Here is a 27856-nt window from a genome sequence, read left to right on the forward strand (position 1 = left end):
TCTACAATTCTAGTAAGGAAGGACAAAAGTTGGTCCGTCACTTACCTGTTGTGAAATGTGAGGTTTTACGAGTTGCCATGTCAGGTTCTTGTGTACACAGGACAAAGGGAAAATGTCTGCCTGTTGTTGTCTCTGGCTGTCGATACATATTGTACTGTAGCGCTGCCATCATTCCCTCCACTTTACGGAAATTGTCATTATTTCATGAATCTTTGATTACATTCCTATTGTCCTCGGCCACATTATGTCCACGTTATCAAGGTCATGAATGAAGATTATTGATCCGGTTTTCCAGCTCTTATGTCATTAGCAAATTGAGATCCATTAGTATCACTAATGTTATCCCTGGGCTCAACAGCCCGGAAATACAAGTATCTCATCCTAGTAGGACTGTGGAAGAAGCATGACATCTGAGACCCCTTGTGTCTCGCAGAAGGGGACCTCAAGTACCCCTGAGCTTCTTTATACTGAATAGAAGTCAATATTCGCATCAGCCTCTACACTCCATTGAATTTTTTGGAGTATAGGGCTGCTCAAGGCCCCTATTCTGCTGATTTATACCCCCCTCAGAAACGTATATGCTATCCTATATATTTGCAGCATCGGCCACAGTTTAGCAAAAGAGTGTTGCAGTTTCCCACAGAAAGACGATTCGGGAAAGGAAGGGACCCGAGCAAACTTACACTCCATGGTGTGTCCCCTGAAACCGGATCCGTTCTTCATTTAGCTTTTAATAACATGTTTTTTTTCCAGAATTTTTTTTTAAATGTGCAGATAAGCCTCAGGGGATCCTTGGCAGAAGCCCCTTCTGGCTCTGTCGGCTGTAACTGGATGGGGATTGGATTGGATTTGGGAGGGGAGGTAGGAGTCGGGCATAAGCAAGGAAGGAAGGTGTGAATAATTAGCGGCCTGATGAGCCAGAAGTGGGTTCTATGATATACACAGAAGTCCCCTGAGGCTCATTTGCATATATTTACACAAATGTCTTTCACAAAAAAATAGGCCATTAACAGCATGTCACCCGCTTTACCACTTTAAACTACTGGTCCCCTTAGGTAGGGTATGAAATGTCCTTTCTAGAATTCCCTGTTTTGAGTGAAATCTCACCAATCTACCTATAAAAAAAAAAAAAAAAAAAAAAAAGTGTGACATGTTTTGACTGAGATGAGTTAGGTTTAGAGGCTGCGGAGGAACATCCCTATCTTGGGCTCTCTGTTCCCTAGAAACATTCTTTTGTATTAAAGATACAATTCTCATCTTTCAGATCACATTAGGCTTGTGGTTCTATGACTTATAGAACTGCGCCCTTCCACTGCATGGTGAGGCACAGCCCCTTCCGCACCAAATGGACGTAGAGGGCTGAGAAGTCGCAATGACTCGCTCTGTACCCGACCTTCCGTCTAAAACATAACTCTGATTCTGTAGATCACACAACCCCAAGCCTGATGCAATCTGAAAGATTAAATTTTTGTCTCTAACATGACCCAGGCAACATGTTTCTAAGGTATTACAGAAGAGTAAACTGAGGTGTATGAGGGGACACTCACCCTCCAGCCACTGTGACTCATCTTGGGCAAATATGACTCTTCTCACCTCAGTCTCGTGTGTCTTCGTAGGTAATATTTTTCTCATAGGTAAACAGATAAGAGGGAATTTCATACCCTACATGAGGGGGACTGGTAGTGTAACAGGGCAAAATCCGATACCGGAGTTGCTTTTAAAGGAAAACACATTTACTGAAATAAAGTACTACCTTGTGAGCAAACTTTCATCTTCAGCATTTACCTCACAGTCCGTAAACAGCGCAAGTTTTTTTTTGCTCAGGCTGTGTCTGGTAATACATCTATCTTGTACCATACAGCTAGTACATGTGTACTTGTTATAGGACAATCCTAATCTGAGGTAAATGTCTTGTATTTGTTATAGGACAATCCTAATCTGAGGCAAATGTCTTGTACTTGGCCTTTGAACACGGGCGGTAAATGTCGAAGATGTCCTCATATAGTTTTATAGCTCTGTACAACCTTGTGCACAGATATGGATGGTTCTCCATTGGTGTGGTATGTAGTGGTGGGAGGAATGACGCTTCTTGATACACCCCCCCCCACCCCCCCTCATGGCCGCTGTGTCATTCACCTTACAGGCCGCAGCCATGAGATGGATTAGCGCAGGGTAGCCATGGCAGCGGCATAGCTCCGAGCCCGCAGGCTATCCAGACAAGAATAGCTTCAGCTTTGACTATAGTCCTGTCAGACATAATCCTGTTAACCAGCGTCATTATCACGGCCACGTACACAAGGGAAAACGTCTGTCTCTACCTCAGCGAATGTACACACCGACCCGGTGATCCGGAAATCCTGATAATTAGCCATTTTACAATAAGAGGATTTAGGATTAGCAGAGAACATCCCTGAATATGCTCATCTATGTATAATGAACCCCCATTCGTTAGTTGTATTGCAGTCTCAATAGTTGGCGCCTTACAAATCAGATACCAATGTAAAAAATATGGCGCTCCTTTAACCTCTTAGAGACCGGACACCCTCTTCTGTTTTGCATTTTCGTTTTTTTTTTCCACTTGCTGCGCTCAGGAAGCCACAAACATTTTCAGTTTTATTTACAGAGCTGAATGAGGGTTTGGTATCTATGGAAAACTGTACTGCCTAGTGTCAGGATTTAATATACTCTGCAATTTGCTGAGAAGCTGGGAAGAAAAATCCCAAATATAGCAAATAATTATCGTGTGGGCTCTGCTTACAGCTTTCACTGTGCGCTCCATTTAACACCTCTCCTTTTTCTTTGGGTCCCTATGATCATGCAGGTATTAAAAAAAAATATATATTTTGAAAATTTTGCCGCATATTCTGACACTGAAAACATTTAATTTTTTTTTTTATTTTATATTTCTGTATTTTTTTTTTTTTTTTCACAATTCAGACAATTTCAGGGTTTTTCTCGTACTTGCAAGTTGGGCCCTGTCCACAGGATATCCAGGTGGTGTCTCGTTGATTGGACCCCCATGGTCATGAGAATGGGGCTCTGTTGCACCTGAGATGCGTGGAGCAGCCAGTAAAACAAGTGCTGACTGATCCGTTCATCTTTATGGCGCTGACAGAGATAGCCAGAAGCCACACTCATCTATCTCCGTGAGCTCCATAGAGATGAACGGAGCAGTCTGTGCATGCACGACTGGCTGCTTTGGTCATTTCAGGTACAATGGATTCCTGTTCTCGTTCTCTCCCATGAATTGCAAGTTACTTGCTATCTCCAGAGAAACCCTTTAACCCCACAATGTGATTATAATCTTTTAAGGGTTATTCGAGGTATTTTAAAGAAAACCTACCACCACGGATATACCTATTAAGGTAGATCGGGTGGAAAGTGCCTCTAATGTATTTGAGGATAGCCCTTTAAAGGGCTAATCCTCACATCCCCTGTATCTTTTTATAACTTTTATTGCCCTAATATGCTAATTTTCTAAAGAGGCTACTGGGGCGTGGAGTAGCCCGAGCTGAGACTACATGGTGCGGCTACTCCACGCCCCAGTAGCCTCTATGATCTTTCTACCCGCATATTTTTGGTGTGCAGCTACGAGAAGCTGCAGGCCCTTGTCTGCTAAGTCAGGGTTCTGAGCATGCGCAGAAAACAGGCCCAAAGCCGGAGCTACTGAGCATGCGCAGAACTCAGGCTTTGTGGACGAGGGCGTGCAGCTCCTCGTAGCTGTGCGCTGAAGATATGCGGGTAGGAGGATCAAAGAGGTTACTGGAGCGTGGAGTAGCTGCGCCGTGTAGCCTCAGCTCCGGCTGCTCCACAACTCAGGAGCCTCTTTAGAAAATTAGCATATTAGGGCAATAAAAGTTATAAAAAGATACAGGGGACGTCTCGCGCCTTATCGATCTACCTTAATAGGTAGAGCTGTTGTGGTAGGTTTCCTTTAAGTTCTCTATCTGAGGGGATAACATGCTGATTACTGGGGGTCCCATCACTAGGACCTCTACTATGCACAAATCTATAGGCCTCGAAGACCTGCAAATAACTTTGTTTCTGGTAGTTGCATTGGGAATGAATGGGGAGGCTGAGCGTACCATAATCAGTGGAGGTCACGGCACGCGAGGTATACTGTACCTTAGTAAGCGTCGCCTGCTATGGGTTGTGCCAGGTACTGCAGCTGAGAATAAGCAGCTGTGCTGCAGCTTTCACCCAATTCCCTGATATAACATGATGACCGGCACGGTTATAGATAAATTTATTGAAGTACTGTGACAACTGTATTAAAAAAAAACAAAAAGCTTCCTTTTACATGTAAAACAATCCCCTATAGTGGACACATGAGAATTAACAGACTAGCACACACATATATATTGCCATTCATGTCATAAGCACCATCACCCATCCATCTGCGGGTATCATGTACATGTATAGGCGTGTGCCCAGAGACGTTCTCCTTGTGGTGTAATATTCCCGGGGCCGACAGGTGCCTCATCCTCCGGGGCGGCTGCAGTGGGTGCTCAATGGCAGGTACTTGTGTGAGACAATGCAATCCCTCCCGCTTGTACAAAATGAAGGTTTAGATGTTGTCAGGAGACTCTGAGATGAGAAGGTAAAAGATATTATACTTGGAAATTCCAAAAAAATAAGTAACGAGATATGTTGACTGATAAATCAGGGGTACTTACTCATAGATCCAGGCACTGTGACTGTGGTAATCTTATTTTAAATCTGTTATTTGTGGTATCCTTCATTCTTAAATCCGCTTTCAAAATTATGCTACTGAGCTATAATGGCTTCACAAGCTGTTACACTGTCCACCACACCCCCTCTGCATTTCAAAAGGAAGGTGAGGGGGGAAGGGTGAGAAGGAAGGAGGCCATGGATAACTAATATAAGATTACCCCAGACACAGTGCCTGGATTTATGAGTAAGTGTCCCTGGTTTATCATACTTCATTTTGACTCTAGATTTCCTTTACTAGGTCATGGTGGTCTAATACAGGAGACCTCCAATCATCTGTGCACCGGAACTTACACAAAGAAATGAGACAGAAGAACAGCTCCGTTCTTTGCATAGTGGCCGGGCAGCGTCACTGCAGCTGAGATCACATTAAAGTGCTTGCGGCTTCTATTAAACAGTGTCATACAGAGGCATTACTAATGTGCTGTATATCATTTGCATGTGGAAATAAGTTTCTCATAAGTTGTGCTTCTTCAGCTTCATTTCTAGGAAATCTGTAGCAGAAATAGCGTGGGGTAATTTCCTGAGTTACTTGATAAGACAGACAATTTCCTCCACTTCCTTCAACGCATTCTTGTTAAAAATAAGGTTTCACCTTTAGGGGACCACTGTGAATACAGACTTATGGGACTGCTACTGGTAGAGCACCCCCTAGTGGTGACAACAGGTGGCTGAGACTTTTACCAGCAGATGGATTACACTACAAACCTAGGGGGTAGAAGCAATGGCTGCTGCTGCAGGGCCCACAGAGTCTACTTCCCCCATGTGGCACTGATCTTCAGATTGGAAGACTGCCTGACTATGCATATATACGCGTGTGTGTGTATGTGTGTATAAATGTATAGATGTGTATATGTTATATGTATATGCTGTGTGTGTATGCATACATGCTATATGTATTTATATGGTACTATATGTGTGTACACACCTTTATATGGTACTGTATGTGTATCTACTGTATGTTTGTATATGGTACTACTGTATAAATGCTATATGTATATGTTAACACTGTATACATGTGTGTATATATGGTGTATTACATGTGTGTATATATGGTGTATTTCATGTGTATAAATGCACATGAGTGTATAGATTTGTGTGTGTATAAGTAATATAAATTTGGCGACAATGGAGAAAACAATAGGGGTACTAGAGGCTCAACTAATCTAAATGTAGACCTTGGTAGCTGGTATGGTGCTCAGCCCACATCAGCAAAGTGAGTAGATATTAGAGGCAACAATCACCTGTAGTTTCCAATTAAATTTTATTTTCTGAGTGCAGGAGGACGCCAGCCATAATCCAGACAACAGAGCACTTTTTGGAGGCCATAATTATATAAATGTGAGTGTATAAATACTTGAGTTTGTAGAAACATGCGAGTGTACAAATATGTATTTTTTTTTTAGGAGGAGGTCTGCTATGGGGCCCAGCCACTTTTAGTTACGCCCCTGTATAAACCATATGTAATCTAGTACATGACCACACAAAGCCTAATGAGCATGCACAGCTCCGGATGATTGGCAAGTACTTACCAGTTGCGGCTGGTACGTGTGGTTTTCTCAGTGTAGTAAAAGTGAAAAAAGCATCATAAGCAAACAGGATCCCTGCAATGAGCCCGAAAACCTGCAAATGAATGGGAATGACTTTATTAGGACGTCACAGAGACACCGTATAAACCTAGATTAAAAAAAGTATAGCCCCCGCTCCCATGTACGTAGGCCTATGTAGTGGTTGGATGAGTACAAACCAATAGTATATCACCTCTTTCCCCTAACTAATGGCCTGGTACCTGGCTCTCCTGGCCTCTCATAGAGGGTTAGCAGGGATTCCATTCTCACTATCGGGAGGGGTGGCGAAACGAGCCTATCTACTGGTGCTCCATTCAGTACTATGGGAGTGACTGGGAGACGCCCAGTGCTCACCTATTTCCGACTGTTCCATAGACATTATATGGACAGCGGATATCTACCTGATTGGTGAGGGATTGACTGCTGGGACCCGCACCAATTGTGAGAATGGGGTCCGCTCTCATTAGTGGGAGGAGTGGTGAACAAGTATATCTCTTGCTGCTCCATTCAATTCTACAGAAGTGACTATTTTCTAACACTCTCATAGGCATTGAATGGAGGGCAAGAGACGAGCTCGTCTTGTCGCTCCACCCACAATAATGAGAATGAGGACCCCACCCCACGACTGTCATGATTGGTGCCGGTCCCAGCAGCGGGGAATATAGTTAGAGGAAAACTAAGGGCCAGTTTCCATCTGTAATTTGGCTTCAATTATGTGGTTTCCTTCTTTTTTTTTTTAAATTGTAATTTTAACAGATCTAAAAGAAGAAAGTACCAACACCTGACAAGTAATACAGAATTGTAATGTCTCCTCCTTAAAAATCCGAAAACTACAAAGCCTGTAGAGCATGCAGGCTCGCACATGAAATCATTAGGCAGACCTTTGCATTAGTCATGGTCAGGACGACATATTGTAATGTCCAAAAAGCGTGTAGGTCTGCCTAATGATTTCATGTGTGAGCCTGCATACATGTTTTGTAGTGTTCGGATTTTTTCTATATGAATTTTAAAGAAAAGAATACGAGTGCTGGATTTTAGATACCGTATATTTACTATGGAATTTAAGCAGATGGACACATTAATGGCAAAGTATCTGGTTTTTTAACAGATACCTTTCATAGATGCATTTAAAAGTCTTATTATTTTATAGCGTTTTTTTGTATTCCATCTATCCCCTTTAATAACAGTAGGTCTAATGAAACATACTGACGATCACCATTAGAAGCCTATTGAAATCAATGGGGGGAAAAAAATCTGTTATTCATCCCATTTTAATAAAAAACTGAAAAAAAGAAACTTGAACGCAGATTGGCCCTTACTGCCACTAATGGAAAGCAAGGTACGCGTTTTTTTGAAATGGGTCTGCTAAAGGTATTCTTTAAAAAGAAAAAAAAAAAAAAGGGATACTTTGCTTTTATTATTTCTAGACCTCTGTTTACTGTAAATTATAATCCTTTTTTATAAAAAAAACAAAAAACTAACCCCAAGCCAAAACAGATTGTAACTGGCATTTAGATACTTAGGACAGATAGGAAACCTATAATCAGCATATTCATCACACAGTTCAGTTTCTTGCTTTCTGTCTTTATGTTAAAATATTCCAATTTACCAATAAAATATGGTAAATTCATGCCGTATGTAAATTATCTGATAATAGTCACACAGTATCAGCTTTTTAGTTAAAAAAAACTTACTAAATTTATTTTTTGGTAAAAATATCTGGGCAGTAGATTACATTTATATAGGACAGAACTCGGACTCGTACTAAGAACAAGAAACGGAACAAAGAGGGGTTAACACACCATTGGTTGTATTAGAGATAAACAAATAGTCTTTATTGGTTACAAAATTTCTTTAAGAATATTTAAAAATCTACAATAACTCGGACTCATTGATGTCTATGGTGCTATGTACACGTCAGATGGTTTTCACGGTTGATTGCAGCGTGCGTTACTCTGAAAATCGCCTATTGAATCATTGGGTGTGTTCAAAAACTGGGCGGCACTCAGTATATCACCCTTGTATATCGGAGCAGGGGTAAAATATACTAGAAACATCTGTCAATTACACAACTATCAGATCCAATCCGGTAATACGTGATACTCACCGATCCGGCAATACCAGGACCATCACCACCGCGGATTAGACACACTAAGCAGAGAATGAGGAAAAGTCCTGCACCGATGGCGGCACGTAAAAAATCCTAGAAGCAAACCGAGACACTGGTTTAGTAATGGGTGACACTTGGTATTATGGCATGCAGCGCCCCTTACTAGTCAGGCTTATGGGCGGTGCCCTTCTTATCAGGCCCAAAACATATCACATTTTTTACGTTCTAACCTCTATTTCACGAACTCCAACTTCCCAGAGAAACTTGCACAAACAATGAAGGTCTATGGGCCCGGACACATTGCATCATGATTACCATGCCGTAAGTTGACACTAGGGGGCACAACTTTCCAATGTATGGAATATCCATCTTTCCACATTGCGGCTCTCTGGATTTTGGTTCTTCTGTGTGTTAGAGCCTCCTCCACTGTAAATAACACCTGCACTGTTTGCTATGTGCCAGTCCCCTGCCAAGGCCTCTCTGCCCGCCTCTAGTAACAGGCACAGATATCTCTGTTTTCCTTACACCTACAGTATAAGTGTTGTATGCCCCAAAGCAACAATTACATGTAATTACATCTCCCTTAGTACGTTGTCTCTCTCTTAGTAACCCACACAGAGGATATCCTCCCAATGAAGGCACATGATGGGGGTTATTGTATGGACAGTTATGTACGGTAGATTTGGCAGAATTTAGAATAAACCCTTATCAATCAGTCTTAGTGAGCAGATGATATACAGAGCATCTCTCTTGCTGGAGTGCCCCCTGCACCCTGGCGTTGCATGGGCAGCATATTGATTTCAGATACTGGGTGATGGTCTCTGTCGCTGCAGGGAAATTAACATTTGCAGGACAGACGATAAGTAGATCACCATGAGTATTCATCTCTAACAGGAAGGGCTAGTACTATGGAGTGTTTAAAGTAGCTCTCTGGATTTTACACACTGCAAAATGTTAGGGATCTATGGGGCACATTTACTTACCCGGTCCCTCGGAGTTCCCGAAAGTGCATTGTCCGCTATTCACTTAGATTTTGCGCCCAATTTCCTGCATCTTTCGCTTCCCCACTCAGCTCCGCCAGAGTTCACCATCTTCCTCCCGCTGCATGTAAGTGCTTGGCTTGCGACACAATTTTGAAGTTAAATTCCACGGTTTGTTTGAATCCTACGGCCTTGCCCCTGATTTCTGTCACATGAAAGCCGACTGCGCCAAAATCCGATCACGTGCGACAAAAACCCCTTTTAAATCCCTGTCCCACTGGCGCAAAATGGAAATCGTCGGGGTGTCCGATGAAAGTGCGGTCTGCGAGGCCCTTAGTAAATGAGCCCCTAAGGGAAACATTTACTAAGGGTCCGTGGAACACATTTCCGTTTCCCGAATTTTTCCGTCTTGCGCCGCATTTAACTGGAGCGGGATTTAACATCTCAAATTGTGTCGTAAGCCATGCACTTACATGCACTGGGAAGAAGAAGGTGAACTCCGGCGGACCTGAGCAGGGAAACGACACATGCAGGATCTCAGGCGCATCAGCTACGTGAATTGCGCCAGACTTCATTGGACCGTCCGGATCGTGACAGGACCGGGTAAGTAAATGTGCCCCTATGTATATGATGATCCAACTTTCAGCCCTCTTGTTCCATTTAGGACAAGCTCAGCAGAGGAATGCATGCAAGTATATGGGGGAAACGTGTGCGTTTACGCATGTGTTAACAAAGCGCATGGTTAACACAACATTAACAGTTTTGTACACAGCAAGGTAATAAGGCAAATCTCCTCTCCTCAGCTGTTGTATTGCATTTGTATACGCCACATGTGAATGCACCCTAACTCGGATAACAAGGCTCATTGGCTTATGTTCTTAGAAAATGAACCCCCACCAGAAAAATTCCACAATCATTTGTACTGCTCATGTCAGTGGGTGATCAACAGTAGGGTGGCATAATGATTTCCAGAACCCTCAAGTCATTAGTTTAGGTAAACTAACATTGAATTTCTCATAGAGCGAGTGGTTCCATAATTTCTCCAAAGTGTCCCTAGAGCGGTTTTTAAACACAGCGACAGGCCACGTGTTCCATGTGCCACTGTGAGCAGTGTCCTAACTATCCCTGCAATGTCACTGGACTTGTCTCCCCTCCAGCACATTTGGGATATCATTGGTCGGAAATTGCACATGTAGCTGCCAGCTGCAGATCTTGTTGATCTACTTCTCTTAAGTCTGTACAGTGTGGAGAAATAATCCTTATTAATAACCTAATTGATAGCATGCCAGGGCGTGTAAGTGCAGGTATTTCTGTACATGTCGCTCATACTTGATATCAGATAGGCACTTAGTATTTTTTTTATCATTTGCATATCATTAGCATGTCTGCCGATCCTGTGATTTCCATAATTCCATGACTTTTACTTCTTGATGTGTATATACTCTTACTGTGCCCATACTCTGTCTGGCACCTGTTCCTCTGGCAGTGGTTTACCTCAGTAAAACATGGGAATCACAGAGAATCAGGAGAATGTTTGCTAACAAATACAGTAACACATCCTTAAATGGGTTTTCCCACAAACACAAGTTAGGCCCTATTCACAGGATAGGGCCTAACTTGCTGATCAGTGAGGGTCTTAAGACACCCACACAGATCACGAATACGAGGGCTCTGATGGAGACATGCATGACCGTGCTCCATTATCGCCAAGCGTGTCATCAGACCCCTCGTTTTCGTGATCTGTGAGGGTATCATCACTGAGACCCCCACTGATCAGCAAGTTATGCCCTGTACAGTGGATAGGACCGAACTTGTGTTCGTGGGAAAACTCCTTTAAAGGGGGTTGTCCCGTGTTTGTTTGCACAAGATATCCACAAGATAGAGGATAACAGCCTGATCCATGTCCCAGCAGTCAAAACCTCAACAATCAGTCTATTATTCTCTATCCTGTGGATATGGATAACAAACTAGGGACAACCCCTTTAATAGACATGGCACAAATGTCTTGCAAGTCACACACAAGCTGCAGTGCAAAGTGATAAGTTTATCAGATTATCCTTATCTCTAGCACAAGACATCAGAGAGAAAAATAAACCTAAACAGATAGTTTCTATGGGCAAATTATGGTTTTTATGGCTTTCCCTTCCTTCATAAATGTAACATTTGCCAGTTATCTTTAGGCTAAACTGATCAATACTTACAGTCCAGCCCCAATGGATGAATGGGATCTGTTGGTCATAGCGTGTTGCGAATATGATGAAAATTATAACGGCAAATATGAGTTCTCCGATTGCAACTCCAAGGTATCCCGGAGAGATTGAGGCAGCGTAACAAATAAAGACGATGATGCAAATGGCCTGCGGAGACAAAATACACGGAATTGGAGCATGTCAACTTATGGGCGGCGTATATAGGTTTCTGAAATAACATACACCATAATACAGACACTATACACGGTAGAAGTAACACACTAGGCCAGTGATGGCTAACCTATGGCACGGGTGCCAGAGGTGGCACTCAGAGCCCTTTCTGTGGGCACCCGGGCCATCGCCAGAGATGACTCCTGGTATCTTCCTGCAGACCCAGATAGCCCAGGACTTGCTGTGCACAGAGCTATTTTAAAGTGACAGCTGTACCTGGGATTATTTTCTGCTTTATTGGTGTCCTCAGGTGCTGGTATCAATGAAAACTGTGACAGAGAAGGGAGTATAAATCACAAATTAAATTTCTGTGTTGGCACTTTGGGATAAATAAGTGGGTCTTTGTTGTAGTTTGGGCACTCGGACTCTAAAAGGTTTGCCATCACTGCACTAGGCTGTAGCTATACAGGCGGTCCCCTGCTTAAGGACACCCAACTTACAGGGGACCCCTAGTTAAGGACGGATGCCTCTGCCCACTGTGACCTCTGGTGAAGCTCTCTGGTTACTTTACTATAATCAGCTGTAAAGTGTCTGTAATGAAGCTTTACTGATAATCCTTGGTCCCATTACAGCAAAAATGTTTGAAACTCCAAAATTTTTTTTTTTTGTCTGGATCTACAATTATAAAATATACAGTTTCGACTTAGATACGAATTAAACTTAAGAACAAACCGGTGGAACCTATCTTGTACGTAACCCGGGGACTGCCGGAATATATTTAACTGCTACACATTATACTACTATAAGTACAGTTGAAACCAGAAGTTTACATACACTATATAAATACAATAAACATATATTTTGTTTTTGGTCAATTTTGATTACCAAAATTATTTATATTTGCAAAATACCAGAATAATAAGAAAGAAAAATGTCTGGTTCATCCTTGGGTGCAAATTCCAGAAACCTTTAGGTGACTCGTTCTCCTGTACAAACAATTACAGTACAAGGTGGGAATGTCCAGCCATCATACCACTCAGGAAGGTTCTGTGTCCCAGAGATGGACATGCTTTGATCAGAAATGTGCAAAACAACCGAAGAACAAACGCAAAGACCGTATAAAGATGCTTCTGAGGCTGGTGAGCGCGAGTCATTATCCAGTGACACAAGTCATGTATTGACACGGGCTAAAAGACCTCTCTGTCAGGAAGAAGCCATTACTCCAAAAGAAACACAAGAGATCAACCAGGACGTCAAAGCTTGAGCACAAATGGCTCATACAAATGGGGATCGCGTCAGGGATTGTGTCGCACACGATCTGATTTTGTCGCACACGATCGGTTTGTGTTGCAATCGCACCGGCACAAATTGGGGGGTGGGCCGCCAGGCAATCCGACGGATTCCGACTAAGTGCGGGATTTAACATTTAAATTTGTGTCGCAAGCCAAGCACTTACATGCACGGGGAAGAAGAAGGTGAACTCCGGCGGACCTGAGTGGGGAAGCAACACATGCAGGAATTCGGACGCACAATCGTTCTGGATTGCGGCACAGTGCATCATCATCGGAGAGTTTGAATCGGGGATCGTGACTCGGACAGGTAATTAAATGTGTCCCATTGTCTTAATGATTACACATCATTTAGGATTGGTGGTGATCTCAGGCCACAGATCATGGACCACAAGTGGTTCCCTTTTCATTACAGGCATATGATATAGATGCTCCTCCTGCACCTCATTTAGCCCTCTTCTTCATTTTAGGTAGTCTCAAAATTTAGTCCTATCCAACGAACAAGTGATGACAGCAATTAAGATTATCCTTGCTGTAAGATCTGAATGCATATCTAACACTGACCACGAGATCACATCAGTTAGGTGAGACTAGCCAACTACATGGCCACCAGAGATTACAGGGCCAGTAGGAGCAATAGTCTGTCAACGTCCCAAAACCACCCCACCAAGGACTGTATAGAGCTGTGATTTGAGTATTGTATTGCAGTATTATTTGAGCACAGTATGGGAGTTGGGACCAACCTATGTTTTCGGCTAGGCTTGTTAGTCAAGAGTGACACAAGAACTCCATCACAATTGTCCCTTGATGTATCGTGCGCTATGTATAAAGAATGAAGACAAACATCCATTCATTGTATAATTTTGGTTTTTTCAACTTCTGGTTCTCCGTGGGATGGCAACATGATGCACTGCACACTGGGCCATCATCATTGGTGGCCAGATAATAGTGGCAGCTGTCAGCAAATTCCATGTCACATTCCATGTGGAACGTCTGGGTTACGTATATTAATATTCATATGACCTATCCATATGAGACTACAGTATCACACCTTTACACACAGACCTAGGAGGTGATTTCTGCTGCTCCTCCATGTGAAGCTGGATCTTCAGGCCATAGTCCTGCTCACAAGTTTTTATGATCTGGCTCCTTCTTCTAGTGGTAATAAAGGCCTCACTGTAGTGGGGAGGAATCTTAGCTGCCTCCTACATGAAGTCTTGAGAACCCTTCTGTGTAATGATTTACTATTCAGTCCCAAGGGTTTTCAGCCAAAAAAAAAAAAATAACATTCTTGTAATTTTTCCTGCAATTTCCAAAACTGAACTCTGACAACTGATACTTATCTTCCTCTTCCACTTTTAAGAGGAGATAAAAGCAGCTGTTTGTTGAGGGACTCGGGGACATAGGGAAGACAAGGTGGTTTTATTTCCCTGAATAACTAGAAGGGTCAAGATGTCAAAAATAGATGTTTTAGCTTGGAAAATTCCAATTTTGTTAAGTCATAAATCTGAATCACCTCTGACCACTGCGTTCCTTTCATCTATTGGGCAGGCGCAAGAATAGCTAAGGGCTTGTTCAAATCTGTGTTGTTATTCCTGGTGTTTTAAAAGAAAACCTACCATGTATTATGAAGCAAACATACCTTGAGACTGCTGTAGCTACACTGATGCAGGATCATACCTTGGTGCCCCTCTCCATAGCGCTGTATGGCGTACAGCGCCGTATTCAGCAGAAGGATAGGACATTTGCTGCACCTTTACGCTCCGGTACGGCGCCGTGCGCCCATTGCTGTCTATGGAGGATGTATATACTCTTATTCACTTGTTGCACATTTCCATGAAGAAATCTACAGCATTAGGCTAGTTTCACACACATGTAGCCCGGGCGAGCACATGGCAGCGCGCTGGAGAGGGGTGAGCAGCGCTCTTTAGCGCCTCTGGAGACATATATATCACACCGCAAACTTACCGTGTGAAAGTAGCCAAACATTGGTGAGGTTAAGAGTAACAGAGGGCTCCAGACTTCACATCAAATGTTTGATGCGATGTTTGGCCCATTATGAAGATCGATGCGGCTTTTCATTATACTCACTTTTCGGCTTCTTCTTCCGTGGCTCCATCTTCTCCTCTTCCGGCCCAAGCGCAACACTATGGAAGAGGAGAAGACGGAGAAGTGGGGAGAAGAAGACGAAGGTGAGTATAGTAGATTATTTTTTCAAGGGGCTGTGGCCATTTCATTAAAGAGGAGCATCTGCTGCAGCCATTTCTTTACATGGGGGCTCTGCAGTGGCCATTTCATTAAAGGGGGGTTTTACTGTGGACAATTCTTTAAAGGTGGGCTCTGCAGTGGACATTTCTGTGAGGGGGGGCTCTGCTGTCGACATTTCATTAAAAAGAGGCCAGTATGGGCTGTGGTGGTGTCGTTGGGGCGGAGGAGATTAGGACTGGTTTGGATGCTGGGGGCCCGTGGGACATTTAAGTCCCCACTGGGTATATGCTCAGCCTATACGCCAGGAAAGGTCACGCTGAGCATATACATATACTGGCAGGAGGAGTCATCCTTTTTGTGAAGTATACGCTCAGCGGAGGTCAGTGGAGGCAATGGGGGGCAGATGCAACACATTGCATCCCTCCCTCGGCTTTTACTGACCATACACTGCTGTTGATATTCATCAGAGGACGATGCATCATACTTCATAAGAATACAGTGGGATACATCCTAGCTCTCTGTTGTAGGGAGACATCGGGAAATGGCCCGATGTATTCTTGGCTACAACGCAATGGGGCACATTTACTTACCCGGCCCATTCGCGATCCAGCGGCGCGTTCTCTGCACAGGATTCGGGTCCGGCTGGGATTTAAGATGGTAGTTCCTCCGCCGTCCACCAGGTGGCGCTGCAGCTCCGAAAAGAATCTTAACGCCCCGGAATGCACCATCCCATAGAAGGTGAAGGTGAGCGCTCCCCAAGCGACACATTTTCGGTTTTTAAATGCGGCGGTTTTTCCGAATACGTCGGGTTTTCGTTCGGCCACGCCCCCCGATTTCTGTCGCGCGCATGCCGGCCCCGATGCGCCACAATCCGATCGCGCGTACATGAATTGCCCCGCAAAAACCCGGGGCAATTCATGTACAAGCGGCGCAAATCGGAAATATTCGGGTAACACGTCGGGAAAACGCGAATCGGGCCCTTAGTAAATGACCCCCAATGTGAATGTAGCTTATCCCGTACTATCCGATGCTTGGAGTCCTGCTCCTTACATGGTGTTGGATTTAAGGGATGAAGTGAATTGTATTAATCCTCAGCAAGATAACACAGAAGCAGTAAAAATCCTTTCTATTCTTGGATTCCATGGCATCATGAATCCATGACATCTAATACACTGTCATAAATTGCAGATGATCATTGGTGGTACAATTTCTGTATCCTGACTCCACCCTGAATAATTATATCTAATTTAATGAATGAACAGGTTTGATCTCCCAGATTGTTGGGGGTCTTACTGCTAAATCTGTGCCCACAATTATATCCTGCCGCTTCTTAGGGCCTGATCATTGCAGTAAGCAGAGGCCCTTGAAAATTTTAACAAACGAAAATGAATGAATTTTCTACAAAAACAAATCCTGCGCTGCCAAAATATTTAATACACTACAACCCATTGGCGAAATATATGAAAATTGCACAAATCAAGAAATGTGACCATAAAAGTCAGGATGTTAGACATTAGAGTTTTGGCGGAGGTTGCACATGTTCTGTTGCTGAACACGAGGCCTGGGTGTGTCAGGAAGAGTTTACTCTGAATATATATTACTCATTCCTTCCTTCCCAGCGAGCGCGATGGATGCAATCTCTGCAGACGGAGAGGGACTGTGGTTAAGATTGTAAAATATTAAAGGCAGAGTATGAGTCAGGCAGCTGGTAATATATCCTAATGCGTGTAATAACACAGCGCCTACAGAGGTGGATATATAGGGATTATATAGGGAAAAGGAAAATGGCAGCACTTCAAGGTTCAATCCAAAACACGTGTACCTTATTCAAGTGACCACTACAAGTCACACAGAGTGCATGTAGACATGGTCAAGACAATCTCCTGCAGTTCAAACCGAGCATCAGTATGGGGAAGAAAGGTGATTTGAGGCCTTTGAACGTGGCATGGTTGTTGGTCTGAGTATTTCAGAAACTGCTGATCTACTGGGATTTTCACGCACAACCATCTCTAGGGTTTACAGAGAATGGTCCGAAAAAGAAAAAACATCCAGTGAGCGGCAGTTCTGTGGGCGGAAATGCCTTGTTGATGCCAGAGGTCAGAGGAGAATGGGCAGACTGGTTCGATCTGATAGAAGGCAACAGTGACTCAAATCGCCACCCGTTACAACCAAGGTAGGCAGAAGAGCATCTCTGAACGCACAGTACGTCGAACTTTGAGGCAGATGGGCTACAGCAGCAGAAGACTACACCGGGTGCCACTCCTTTCAGCTAAGAACAGGAAACTGAGGCTACAATTTGCACAAGCTCATCGAAATTGGACAGTAGAAGATTGGAAAAACGTTGCCTGGTCTGATGAGTCTCGATTTCTGCTGCGACATTCGGATGGTAGGGTCAGAATTTGGCGTCAACAACATGAAAGCATGGATCCATCCTGCCTTGTATCAACGGTTCAGGCTGGTGGTGGTGGTGTCATGGTGTGGGGAATATTTTCTTGGCACTCTTTGGGCCCCTTGGTACAACGCCACAGCCTACCTGAGTATTGTTGCTGACCATGTCCATCCCTTTATGAGCACAATGTACCCTGTAACATCTGATGGCTACTTTCAGCAGGATAATGCGCCATGTCATAAAGCTGGAATCATCTCAGACTGGTTTCTTGAACATGACAATGAGGTCACTGTACTCAAATGGCCTCCACAGTCACCAGATCTCAATCCAATAGAGCATCTTTGGGATGTGGTGGAACGGGAGATTCGCATCATGGATGTGCAGCCGACAAATCTGCGGCAACTGTGTGATGCCATCATGTCAATATGGACCAAAATCTCTGAGGAATGCTTCCAGCACCTTGTTGAATCTATGCCACGAAGAATTGAGGCAGTTCTGAAGGCAAAAGGGGGTCCAACCCGTTACTAGCATGGTGTACCTAATAAAGTGGCCGGTGTTGCTGTATGAATAAGCTGCATTACCTACATAAACATCTATTGTATAGTAGTGCTATGTATATAGAGATCAAACATAGTCACATCGACTGTTTGGTTTCCCTGAGATCACTGCTTAAAGGGGTTGTCAAGTATCCACAGGTTTGGTAATAACTTGCTGATTGTGACCCCTCCTGTAGAGCATGGCTTCCCCCAAACTACTAAATCTATGCCCTGCATACTGAGAAATATGTTTATTCATATGAAAATTAGGATTTTGGTACAAAGTGGTCATGGCCACAAGATCTTGTGCCCACTCTTATGTGCCAAGTTTCACAGGGCACTGTCAATTAAATGGGTTGGATAATAATAATAATCTTTACCAGGGTAAGTCACCCATAAGATCAGCCACATTGCACTTACAGGATGCCCCCTGTCTATGATGATGATACAACCGCCTCTCCTCTAGGTGTAGAGGATGCCCCCTGTCTATGATGATGGTAGAACCTCCTCTCCTCTAGGTAGATCCACCTCTCCCCGGCCGCGGGGAGAAGAGGAACAACCAAGGTAAGGACCGGGGGACCACTGTTGTAGAGGATGTCCCCTTTTCCTGGTTACAGGCCTAGATATAAAAAGATCTGTGCGGCGGGCACACAGCAGTGTGCATGTAGCCTAATGACGTCTCCCCCTCAGTTGTCTTTTTTCCTAAACTGAATAACCCCAAGTTTCTGTCATTGTATGCTAGTCCCCCGATTCCCCTAATAATCATGATTGCTCTCCTCTGCACCCGTTTCAGTTCTACTATATCCTTTTTATAAACTGGTGCCCAAATCTGTACACAATGGGGCAGATTTCTCAACATGTCTAAAAGTAAGATGGGGATGTTGGTTAGCGACACCGGGGTTACCACCAGGGGCATTTCTTTCTATTAAAGCGAACCTGTCACCAGGAGACCCATTTTTAGCACTCCCCCAGTCCCCACAGAGCATAGTACATACACTGCCAAAGTGTTTTTGTATTAAAAATAGGTTTTACAGAAAAAAAGATATGTTATATTGTACCTTTCATTAGCATCTGCTGTGTGACTAGGCAGTTGCCAATTGGGAGGGGCTGGAAAGGAGCAGTTCCCCCCACCCTTGGGAAACTGCTACTCCATGTGACCTTTTCAAATATATGAATAACTCCCGTTACTTGGCTTAGCAACGCCCCCTGCTCCTCTACAGCCAATCCCGAGTTATTCATATACCGTATATACTCAAGTATAAGCCGACCCGAGTATAAGCCAAGACCCCTAATTTTACCACCAAAAACTGGGAAAAACTACTGACTCGAGTATAAGCCGAGGGTGGGAAATGCATTGGTCAAACCCCCCCAGTAGTATACAGCCTGCCAGCCCCCAGTAGTATACAGCCTGCCAGCCCCCAGTAGTATACAGCCTGCCAGCCCCCATGTAGTATTTAGCAGCCCCTAGTAGTATACAGCAGCCCCCTAGTAGTATACAGCAGCCCCCTAGTAGTATACAGCATCCCCTAGTAGTATACAGCAAGCCCCTAGTAGTATACAGCAAGCCCCTAGTAGTATACAGCAAGCCCCTAGTAGTATACAGCAAGCCCCGAGTAGTATACAGCAGACCCTAGTAGTATACAGCAGCCCCTAGTAGTATACAGCCAGCCTGCCCACACGGCCCTTAAAAAAATAAACTTATATACTCACCCTCCGATGTCAGCGCGGCTCCCCGATGTCGGCGCGACTTACCGATGTTCCCGATGTCAGCGCGTCCCGTCTTCTTTCTTCTCCGCGGCTCCTCTTCTCTCTTCCAGCATGGACGCGGCCATCTCTTCTTCTAGTATGCGCGGCCACTAAGAAACCATGGCCACCTCCATGCCGGAAGATAGAAGAGAGAAGAGGAGCCGCGGAGAAGAAAGAAGACGGGACGCGCTGACATCGGAGGGTGAGTATTTAAGTTTATTTTTTTTTTAAGTGGGTAATTTTTTTTTGTTCTTGACTCGTGTATAAGCCGAGGGGACGTTTTCCAGCACATTTTTTGTGCTGAAAAACTCGGCTTATACACGAGTATATACGGTATTTGAAAAGGTCACATGTTTCCCAAGGGTGGGGGGGGGGAACTGCTCCTTTCCAGCCCCTCCCATTTGGCAACTGCCTAGTCACACAGCAGATGCTAATGAAAGGTACAATATAACATATCTTTTTGTATAGAAAAAAAACACTTTGGCAGTGTATGTACTATGCTCTGTGGGGACTGGGGGAGTGCTAAAATGGGTCTCCTGGTGACAGGTTCCCTTTAAACAAAAACTGTCACAGCTCAGTGGGTAAACAGGCATGTTTCATTAATAGTCTCATGAGGCGATAGTCACCATTTTTCAGATACAGGGGGGGACCTATTGACTCTATAGACACGCTAGTTAGAGGCGCTTTATTGGGGAAGGGGTGGATGGGGGACAATCCCACTGATATGGACTGAGCATGGGATTTAATATTCAAATTGTGTTGCAACCAATGCACTTACATGCACCGGGAAGAAGAAGAAGGGGGCCAATACTAACCCCTGTGTCGCCCTCTTCCGTGGTAACTTCCAAGAGGAAATCCAGCACAATAACGGGGAATGAGTTTAAAAATCCAGTTCCTTTATTCGAACATTGTTAAAATTTCAGGGCAACATGTACATCAGCACACGGACAACATAGCACAGACCTACGCATAACTTCAACCCAATCTGAGAATGTACCATTAATGGAAACATACCATCCACCTACTGAGGTACAACCGGTGGCAGGTTCCTATAATGTATTGTAGTCTAATCCTTTTTATATTAAAACTTTTTGTGCCCCAGATTCTCAGAAAAATTTTATTCAACACATATACAAATTTTCTTAGGAGGCTACGTGGGCTACAGCCACTCCATGCCCTAGTAGCCTCTTCTGATCCCTCATACCCTCCAATCCCTCATACCCTCCGATCCCTCAAGCCCTCGTCAGAGATCCCGGAGTACTGCGCATACGCAGATGAGGCCAAGCAGCTACTGTAGCTACCAAGGGATTGAATTAGGCTACTGGAGCGTGGAGTAGCCGTAGCTCCCGCTCCACGTATGGTTACTTCACGCCCCAGAAAATTAGCATTTATTTTATATAGATAAAAGTTTTCTGAGTATCTGCGGCACAAAATATTTGTACAATTTTTTGCATTTGGAATATTACTCGTTTTTACTTTGGTTTCTAAGTGAAGAGTTTACACCAGTCTCTTCCTCATGTTAACAAAACATCTACAAAAAATACCCTCTACCTAAAGCCACCATTTCTGGGCCACACTGCCACAGTCTATACTGCTGGATGCTATAAGCATTGTATGGCGGTAATAGGATGCACAGTCTATACTGCTGGATGGTATGAGCACTGTATGGCGGTAATAGAATGCACAGTCTATACTGCTGGATGGTATGAGCACTGTATGGCGGTAATAGAATGCACAGTCTATACTGCTGGATGGTATGAGCACTGTATGGCGGTAATAGGATGCATAGTCTATACTGCTGGATGGTATGAGCACTGTATGGCGGTAATAGGATGCACAGTCTATACTGCTGGATGCTATAAGCATTGTATGGCGGTAATAGGATGCACAGTCTATACTGCTGGATGGTATGAGCACTGTATGGCGGTAATAGGATGCATAGTCTATACTGCTGGATGGTATGAGCACTGTATGGCGGTAATAGGATGCACAGTCTATACTGCTGGATGGTATGAGCACTGTATGGCGGTAATAGGATGTACAGTCTATACTGCTGGATGGTATGAGCATTGTATGGCGGTAATAGGATGCACAGTCTATACTGCTGGATGGTATGAGCACTGTATGGCGGTAATAGGATGCACAGTGTATATTGCTGGATGGTATGAGCATTATATGGCGGTAATAGGATGCACGGTCTATACTGCTGGATGGTATGAGCATTGTATGGCGGTAATAGGATGCACAGTCTATACTGCTGGATGGTATGAGCACTGCATGGTGGTAAAAGGATGCACAGTCTATACTGCTGGATGGTATGAGCATTGTATGGCGGTAATAGGATGTACAGTCTCTACTTCTGGATGGTATGAGCATTGTATGGCGGTAATAGGATGTACAGTCTATACTGCTGGATGCTATAAGCATTGTATGGCGGTAATAGGATGCACAGTCTATACTGCTGGATGGTATGAGCACTGTATGGCGGTAATAGGATGCACAGTCTATACTGCTGGATGGTATGAGCATTGTATGGCGGTAATAGGATGCACAGTGTATACTGCTGGATGGTATGAGCATTGTATGGCGGTAATAGGATGCACAGTCTATACTGCTGGATGGTATGAGCACTGTATGGCGGTAATAGGATGCACAGTATATACTGCTGGATGGTATGAGCATTGTATGGCAGTAATAGGATGCACAGTCTATACTGCTGGATGGTATGAGCATTGTATGGCGGTAATAGGATGCATAGTCTATACTGCTGGATGGTATGAGCATTGTATGGCAGTAATAGGATGCACAGTCTATACTGCTGGATGGTATGAGCATTGTATGGCGGTAATAGGATGTACAGTGTATATTGCTGGATGGTATGAGCATTGTATGGCGGTAATAGGATGCACAGTCTATACTGCTGGATGGTATGAGCATTGTATGGCGGTAATAGGATGTACAGTGTATATTGCTGGATGGTATAAGCATTGTATGGCGGTAATATGATGCACAGTCTATACTGCTGGATGGTATGAGCATTGTATGGCGGTAATAGGATGCATAGTCTATACTGCTGGATGGTATAAGCATTGTATGGCAGTAATATGATGCACAGTATATACTGCTGGATGGTATGAGCATTGTATGGCGGTAATAGGATGCACAGTCTATACTGCTGGATGGTATGAGCATTGTATGGCGGTAATATGATGCACAGTCTAAACTGCTGGATGGTATGAGCATTGTATGGCGGTAATAGGATGCACAGTCTATACTGCTGGATGATATGAGCACTGTATGGCGGTAATAGGATGCACAGTCTATATTGCTGGATGGTATGAGCATTGTATGGCGGTAATAGGATGCACAGTCTATACTGCTGGATGGTATGAGCATTGTATGGCGGTAATATGATGCACAGTCTATATTGCTGGATGGTATGAGCATTGTATGGCCGTAATAGGATGCACAGTCTATACTGCTGGATGGTATGAGCATTGTATGGCGGTAATATGATGCACAGTCTATATTGCTGGATGGTATGAGCATTGTATGGCGGTAATAGGATGCACAGTCTATATTGCTGGATGGTATGAGCATTGTATGGCGGTAATAGGATGCACAGTCTATACTGCTGGATGGTATGAGCATTGTATGGCGGTAATAGGATGCACAGTCTATACTGCTGGATGGTATGAGCATTGTATGGCAGTAATAGGATGCACAGTCTATACTGCTGGATGGTATGAGCATTGTATGGCGGTAATATGATGCACAGTCTAAACTGCTGGATGGTATGAGCATTGTATGGCGGTAATAGGATGCACAGTCTATACTGCTGGATGATATGAGCACTGTATGGCGGTAATAGGATGCACAGTCTATATTGCTGGATGGTATGAGCATTGTATGGCGGTAATAGGATGCACAGTCTATACTGCTGGATGGTATGAGCATTGTATGGCGGTAATATGATGCACAGTCTATATTGCTGGATGGTATGAGCATTGTATGGCGGTAATAGGATGCACAGTCTATACTGCTGGATGCTATAAGCATTGTATGGCGGTAATAGGATGCACAGTCTATACTGCTGGATGGTATGAGCACTGTATGGCGGTAATAGAATGCACAGTCTATACTGCTGGATGGTATGAGCACTGTATGGCGGTAATAGGATGCACAGTCTATACTGCTGGATGGTATGAGCATTGTATGGCGGTAATAGGATGCACAGTCTATACTGCTGGATGGTATGAGCACTGTATGGCGGTAATAGAATGCACAGTCTATACTGCTGGATGGTATGAGCACTGTATGGCGGTAATAGGATGCACAGTCTATACTGCTGGATGGTATGAGCATTCTATGGCGGTAATAGGATGCACAGTCTATACTGCTGGATGGTATGAGCACTGTATGGCGGTAATAGGATGCACAGTCTATACTGCTGGATGGTATGAGCACTGTATGGCGGTAATAGGATGCACAGTGTATATTGCTGGATGGTATGAGCATTATATGGCGGTAATAGGATGCACAGTCTATACTGCTGGATGGTATGAGCATTGTATGGCGGTAATAGGATGCACAGTCTATACTGCTGGATGGTATGAGCACTGCATGGTGGTAATAGGATGCACAGTCTATATTGCTGGATGGTATGAGCATTGTATGGCGGTAATAGGATGCACAGTCTATATTGCTGGATGGTATGAGCATTATATGGCGGTAATAGGATGCACAGTCTATACTGCTGGATGGTATGAGCATTGTATGGCGGTAATAGGATGTACAGTCTCTACTTCTGGATGGTATGAGCATTGTATGGCGGTAATAGGATGTACAGTCTATACTGCTGGATGCTATAAGCATTGTATGGCGGTAATAGGATGCACAGTCTATACTGCTGGATGGTATGAGCATTGTATGGCGGTAATAGGATGCACAGTGTATACTGCTGGATGGTATGAGCATTGTATGGCGGTAATAGGATGCACAGTCTATACTGCTGGATGGTATGAGCACTGTATGGCGGTAATAGGATGCACAGTATATACTGCTGGATGGTATGAGCATTGTATGGCAGTAATAGGATGCACAGTCTATACTGCTGGATGGTATGAGCATTGTATGGCGGTAATAGGATGCATAGTCTATACTGCTGGATGGTATGAGCATTGTATGGCAGTAATAGGATGCACAGTCTATACTGCTGGATGGTATGAGCATTGTATGGCGGTAATAGGATGTACAGTGTATATTGCTGGATGGTATGAGCATTGTATGGCGGTAATAGGATGCACAGTCTATACTGCTGGATGGTATGAGCATTGTATGGCGGTAATAGGATGCACAGTCTATACTGCTGGATGGTATAAGCATTGTATGGCGGTAATATGATGCACAGTCTATACTGCTGGATGGTATGAGCATTGTATGGCGGTAATAGGATGCATAGTCTATACTGCTGGATGGTATAAGCATTGTATGGCAGTAATATGATGCACAGTATATACTGCTGGATGGTATGAGCATTGTATGGCGGTAATAGGATGCACAGTCTATACTGCTGGATGGTATGAGCATTGTATGGCGGTAATATGATGCACAGTCTAAACTGCTGGATGGTATGAGCATTGTATGGCGGTAATAGGATGCACAGTCTATACTGCTGGATGATATGAGCACTGTATGGCGGTAATATGATGCACAGTCTAAACTGCTGGATGGTATGAGCATTGTATGGCGGTAATAGGATGCACAGTCTATACTGCTGGATGATATGAGCATTGTATGGCGGTAATATGATGCACAGTCTATATTGCTGGATGGTATGAGCATTGTATGGCGGTAATAGGATGCACAGTCTATACTGCTGGATGGTATGAGCATTGTATGGCGGTAATAGGATGCACAGTCTAAACTGCTGGATGGTATGAGCATTGTATGGCAGTAATAGGATGCACAGTCTATACTGCTGGATGGTATGAGCATTGTATGGCAGTAATAGGATGCACAGTCTATACTGCTGGATGGTATGAGCATTGTATGGCGGTAATATGATGCACAGTCTAAACTGCTGGATGGTATGAGCATTGTATGGCGGTAATAGGATGCACAGTCTATACTGCTGGATGATATGAGCACTGTATGGCGGTAATAGGATGCACAGTCTATATTGCTGGATGGTATGAGCATTGTATGGCGGTAATAGGATGCACAGTCTATACTGCTGGATGGTATGAGCATTGTATGGCGGTAATAGGATGCACAGTCTATACTGCTGGATGGTATGAGCATTGTATGGCGGTAATAGGATGCACAGTCTATACTGCTGGATGGTATGAGCATTGTATGGCGGTAATAGGATGCACAGTCTATACTGCTGGATGGTATGAGCACTGTATGGCGGTAATTTATGGTAAGAGAATTGTATGGTGATAATACAGTGTACAGTGTGTACCGCTGATGGTTGATGTATAGGGCTTTATGGAAGTCAGTATAGTGGTCACAGTATAGTGTAGCGATTATGGTAGCTATATGATCTGTGCATTGTGTGGTGGTAATATGGTATATAGTGTGTACTGTTGATATACAGTGTTATGGGTGCATTCACACATTGGGGCTTATTCACTAAGGCCCTGCGGATCGCATTTCTGTCGGACTTTCTGCCATTTTCGGGATTTGCGTGCTGGGATAGGTATTTAGAAGACGATTGTGATCGCACACGATCGTATTTTGGTGCAGTAGCGCCGGCTTTCATGCAACAGAAATCGGGGGGCGTGGCCGTCGGACGATCCGACTGATTCGGACTGAGCGTAGGATTAAACATTTAAATTGTGTCACAAGAACAAGCACTTACATGCACCAGGAAGAAGATGGTGAACTCCGGCGGACCTGAGCGGGGAAGCGACACATGCAGGATATCGGGCGCACGATCTTAGTGAATCGCAGCAGATGTGACAATGCACATCGGGGAACGCGCCAGGGACGGGTAAGTAAATGTGCCCCATTGAGATTTTCAGATGCAGTTTTTGAAGCCATAAGAAGGTGTGGATCATAATGGGTGAGAACATATAATTCTGAGCTGCTACTCCTCCTCGCTTTCTCACTCCACTCCTGGTTTGGATATCAAAAACTGCATTTGAAAAACTGAACATGTGAATGCGCCCTCAATGTTAGTCAGCACCGCGTGGCGATTTATGTACAGATTATACAAGTCTCCGGCATCATTTGAGCTTTGCCGGCAGGGAACTACCGTGCTTGCGCAGAGCTCAAATGATGCTGGAGACGGGCTGGAACGGATAGAGGAGGGTCAGCAGTGGCTACTGGGGGTGTAGAGTAGCTTTCACCCCGGAGCTGTCTCAGGCTACTCCATGCCCCCAGAAGCCTTAGAAATGATATAGCATATTCCAGCATTAAACTTTATTTCTGCAGCAGCCGCATGAAATACAGGATGCAGCTGCTGCCCGGACAGGGAATCTACCATGAGGAATATCTCAGAAAGTAGATTCTCCATGGTAGATTTCCTCTAATAGATGCCATCTAACAAACATTCATAAGGATGAATTCACATACAGCAGTTCTGTAGCTGAAATCTCACGTCCATCTAAATCCTGGCAGTGTGTGCAGAGGTTTCTTCACGCCCCATTCAGAGGAAAGCAACAGCGACAAAAACTTTCTGCCGCTTGTGAATATCCCCCAGTACTAGAGAAATAACATCTTTACCCCGTGCATTCTATATATGGGTGCAGTATACACATATACACGGCTCTTCTAGGGAACTTCCTGCTGTTTACTTTGGCTTCTAGAATGGAAACTAGAAATATTTTCCTTCCCCGGTAACACCTGAGTAGTGTGAACAGTCCCTTACTTCTCTCCTGGACTGATTACACTTCTTTTCCTACATCCCAAAGCCAGACTTTACTGCCCTAGT

At 44.1% G+C, this 27856-nt stretch overlaps 1 protein-coding gene across 1 annotated transcript in view; it reads right to left on the bottom strand.

The window, feature by feature from the left end:
- Window positions 1-4229: 4229 nt before the first annotated feature.
- LOC140077273 (proteolipid protein 2-like) overlaps window positions 4230-27856 on the bottom strand; it is a 32105-nt gene continuing 8478 nt past the window's right edge. Inside the window, exons 3-6 of the mRNA XM_072124295.1 lie at window positions 11591-11746; window positions 8407-8502; window positions 6264-6354; window positions 4230-4587 (exon numbers count right to left, since the gene is read on the bottom strand). Coding sequence (XP_071980396.1) covers window positions 4568-4587; window positions 6264-6354; window positions 8407-8502; window positions 11591-11746 — 363 coding nt within the window. The 3' untranslated portion in view covers window positions 4230-4567. The remainder of the gene's footprint in view (window positions 4588-6263; window positions 6355-8406; window positions 8503-11590; window positions 11747-27856) is intronic.

The sequence above is a fragment of the Engystomops pustulosus genome, chromosome 9 (assembly GCF_040894005.1).
Source record: "Engystomops pustulosus chromosome 9, aEngPut4.maternal, whole genome shotgun sequence".
NCBI lineage: Eukaryota > Metazoa > Chordata > Amphibia > Anura > Leptodactylidae > Engystomops > Engystomops pustulosus.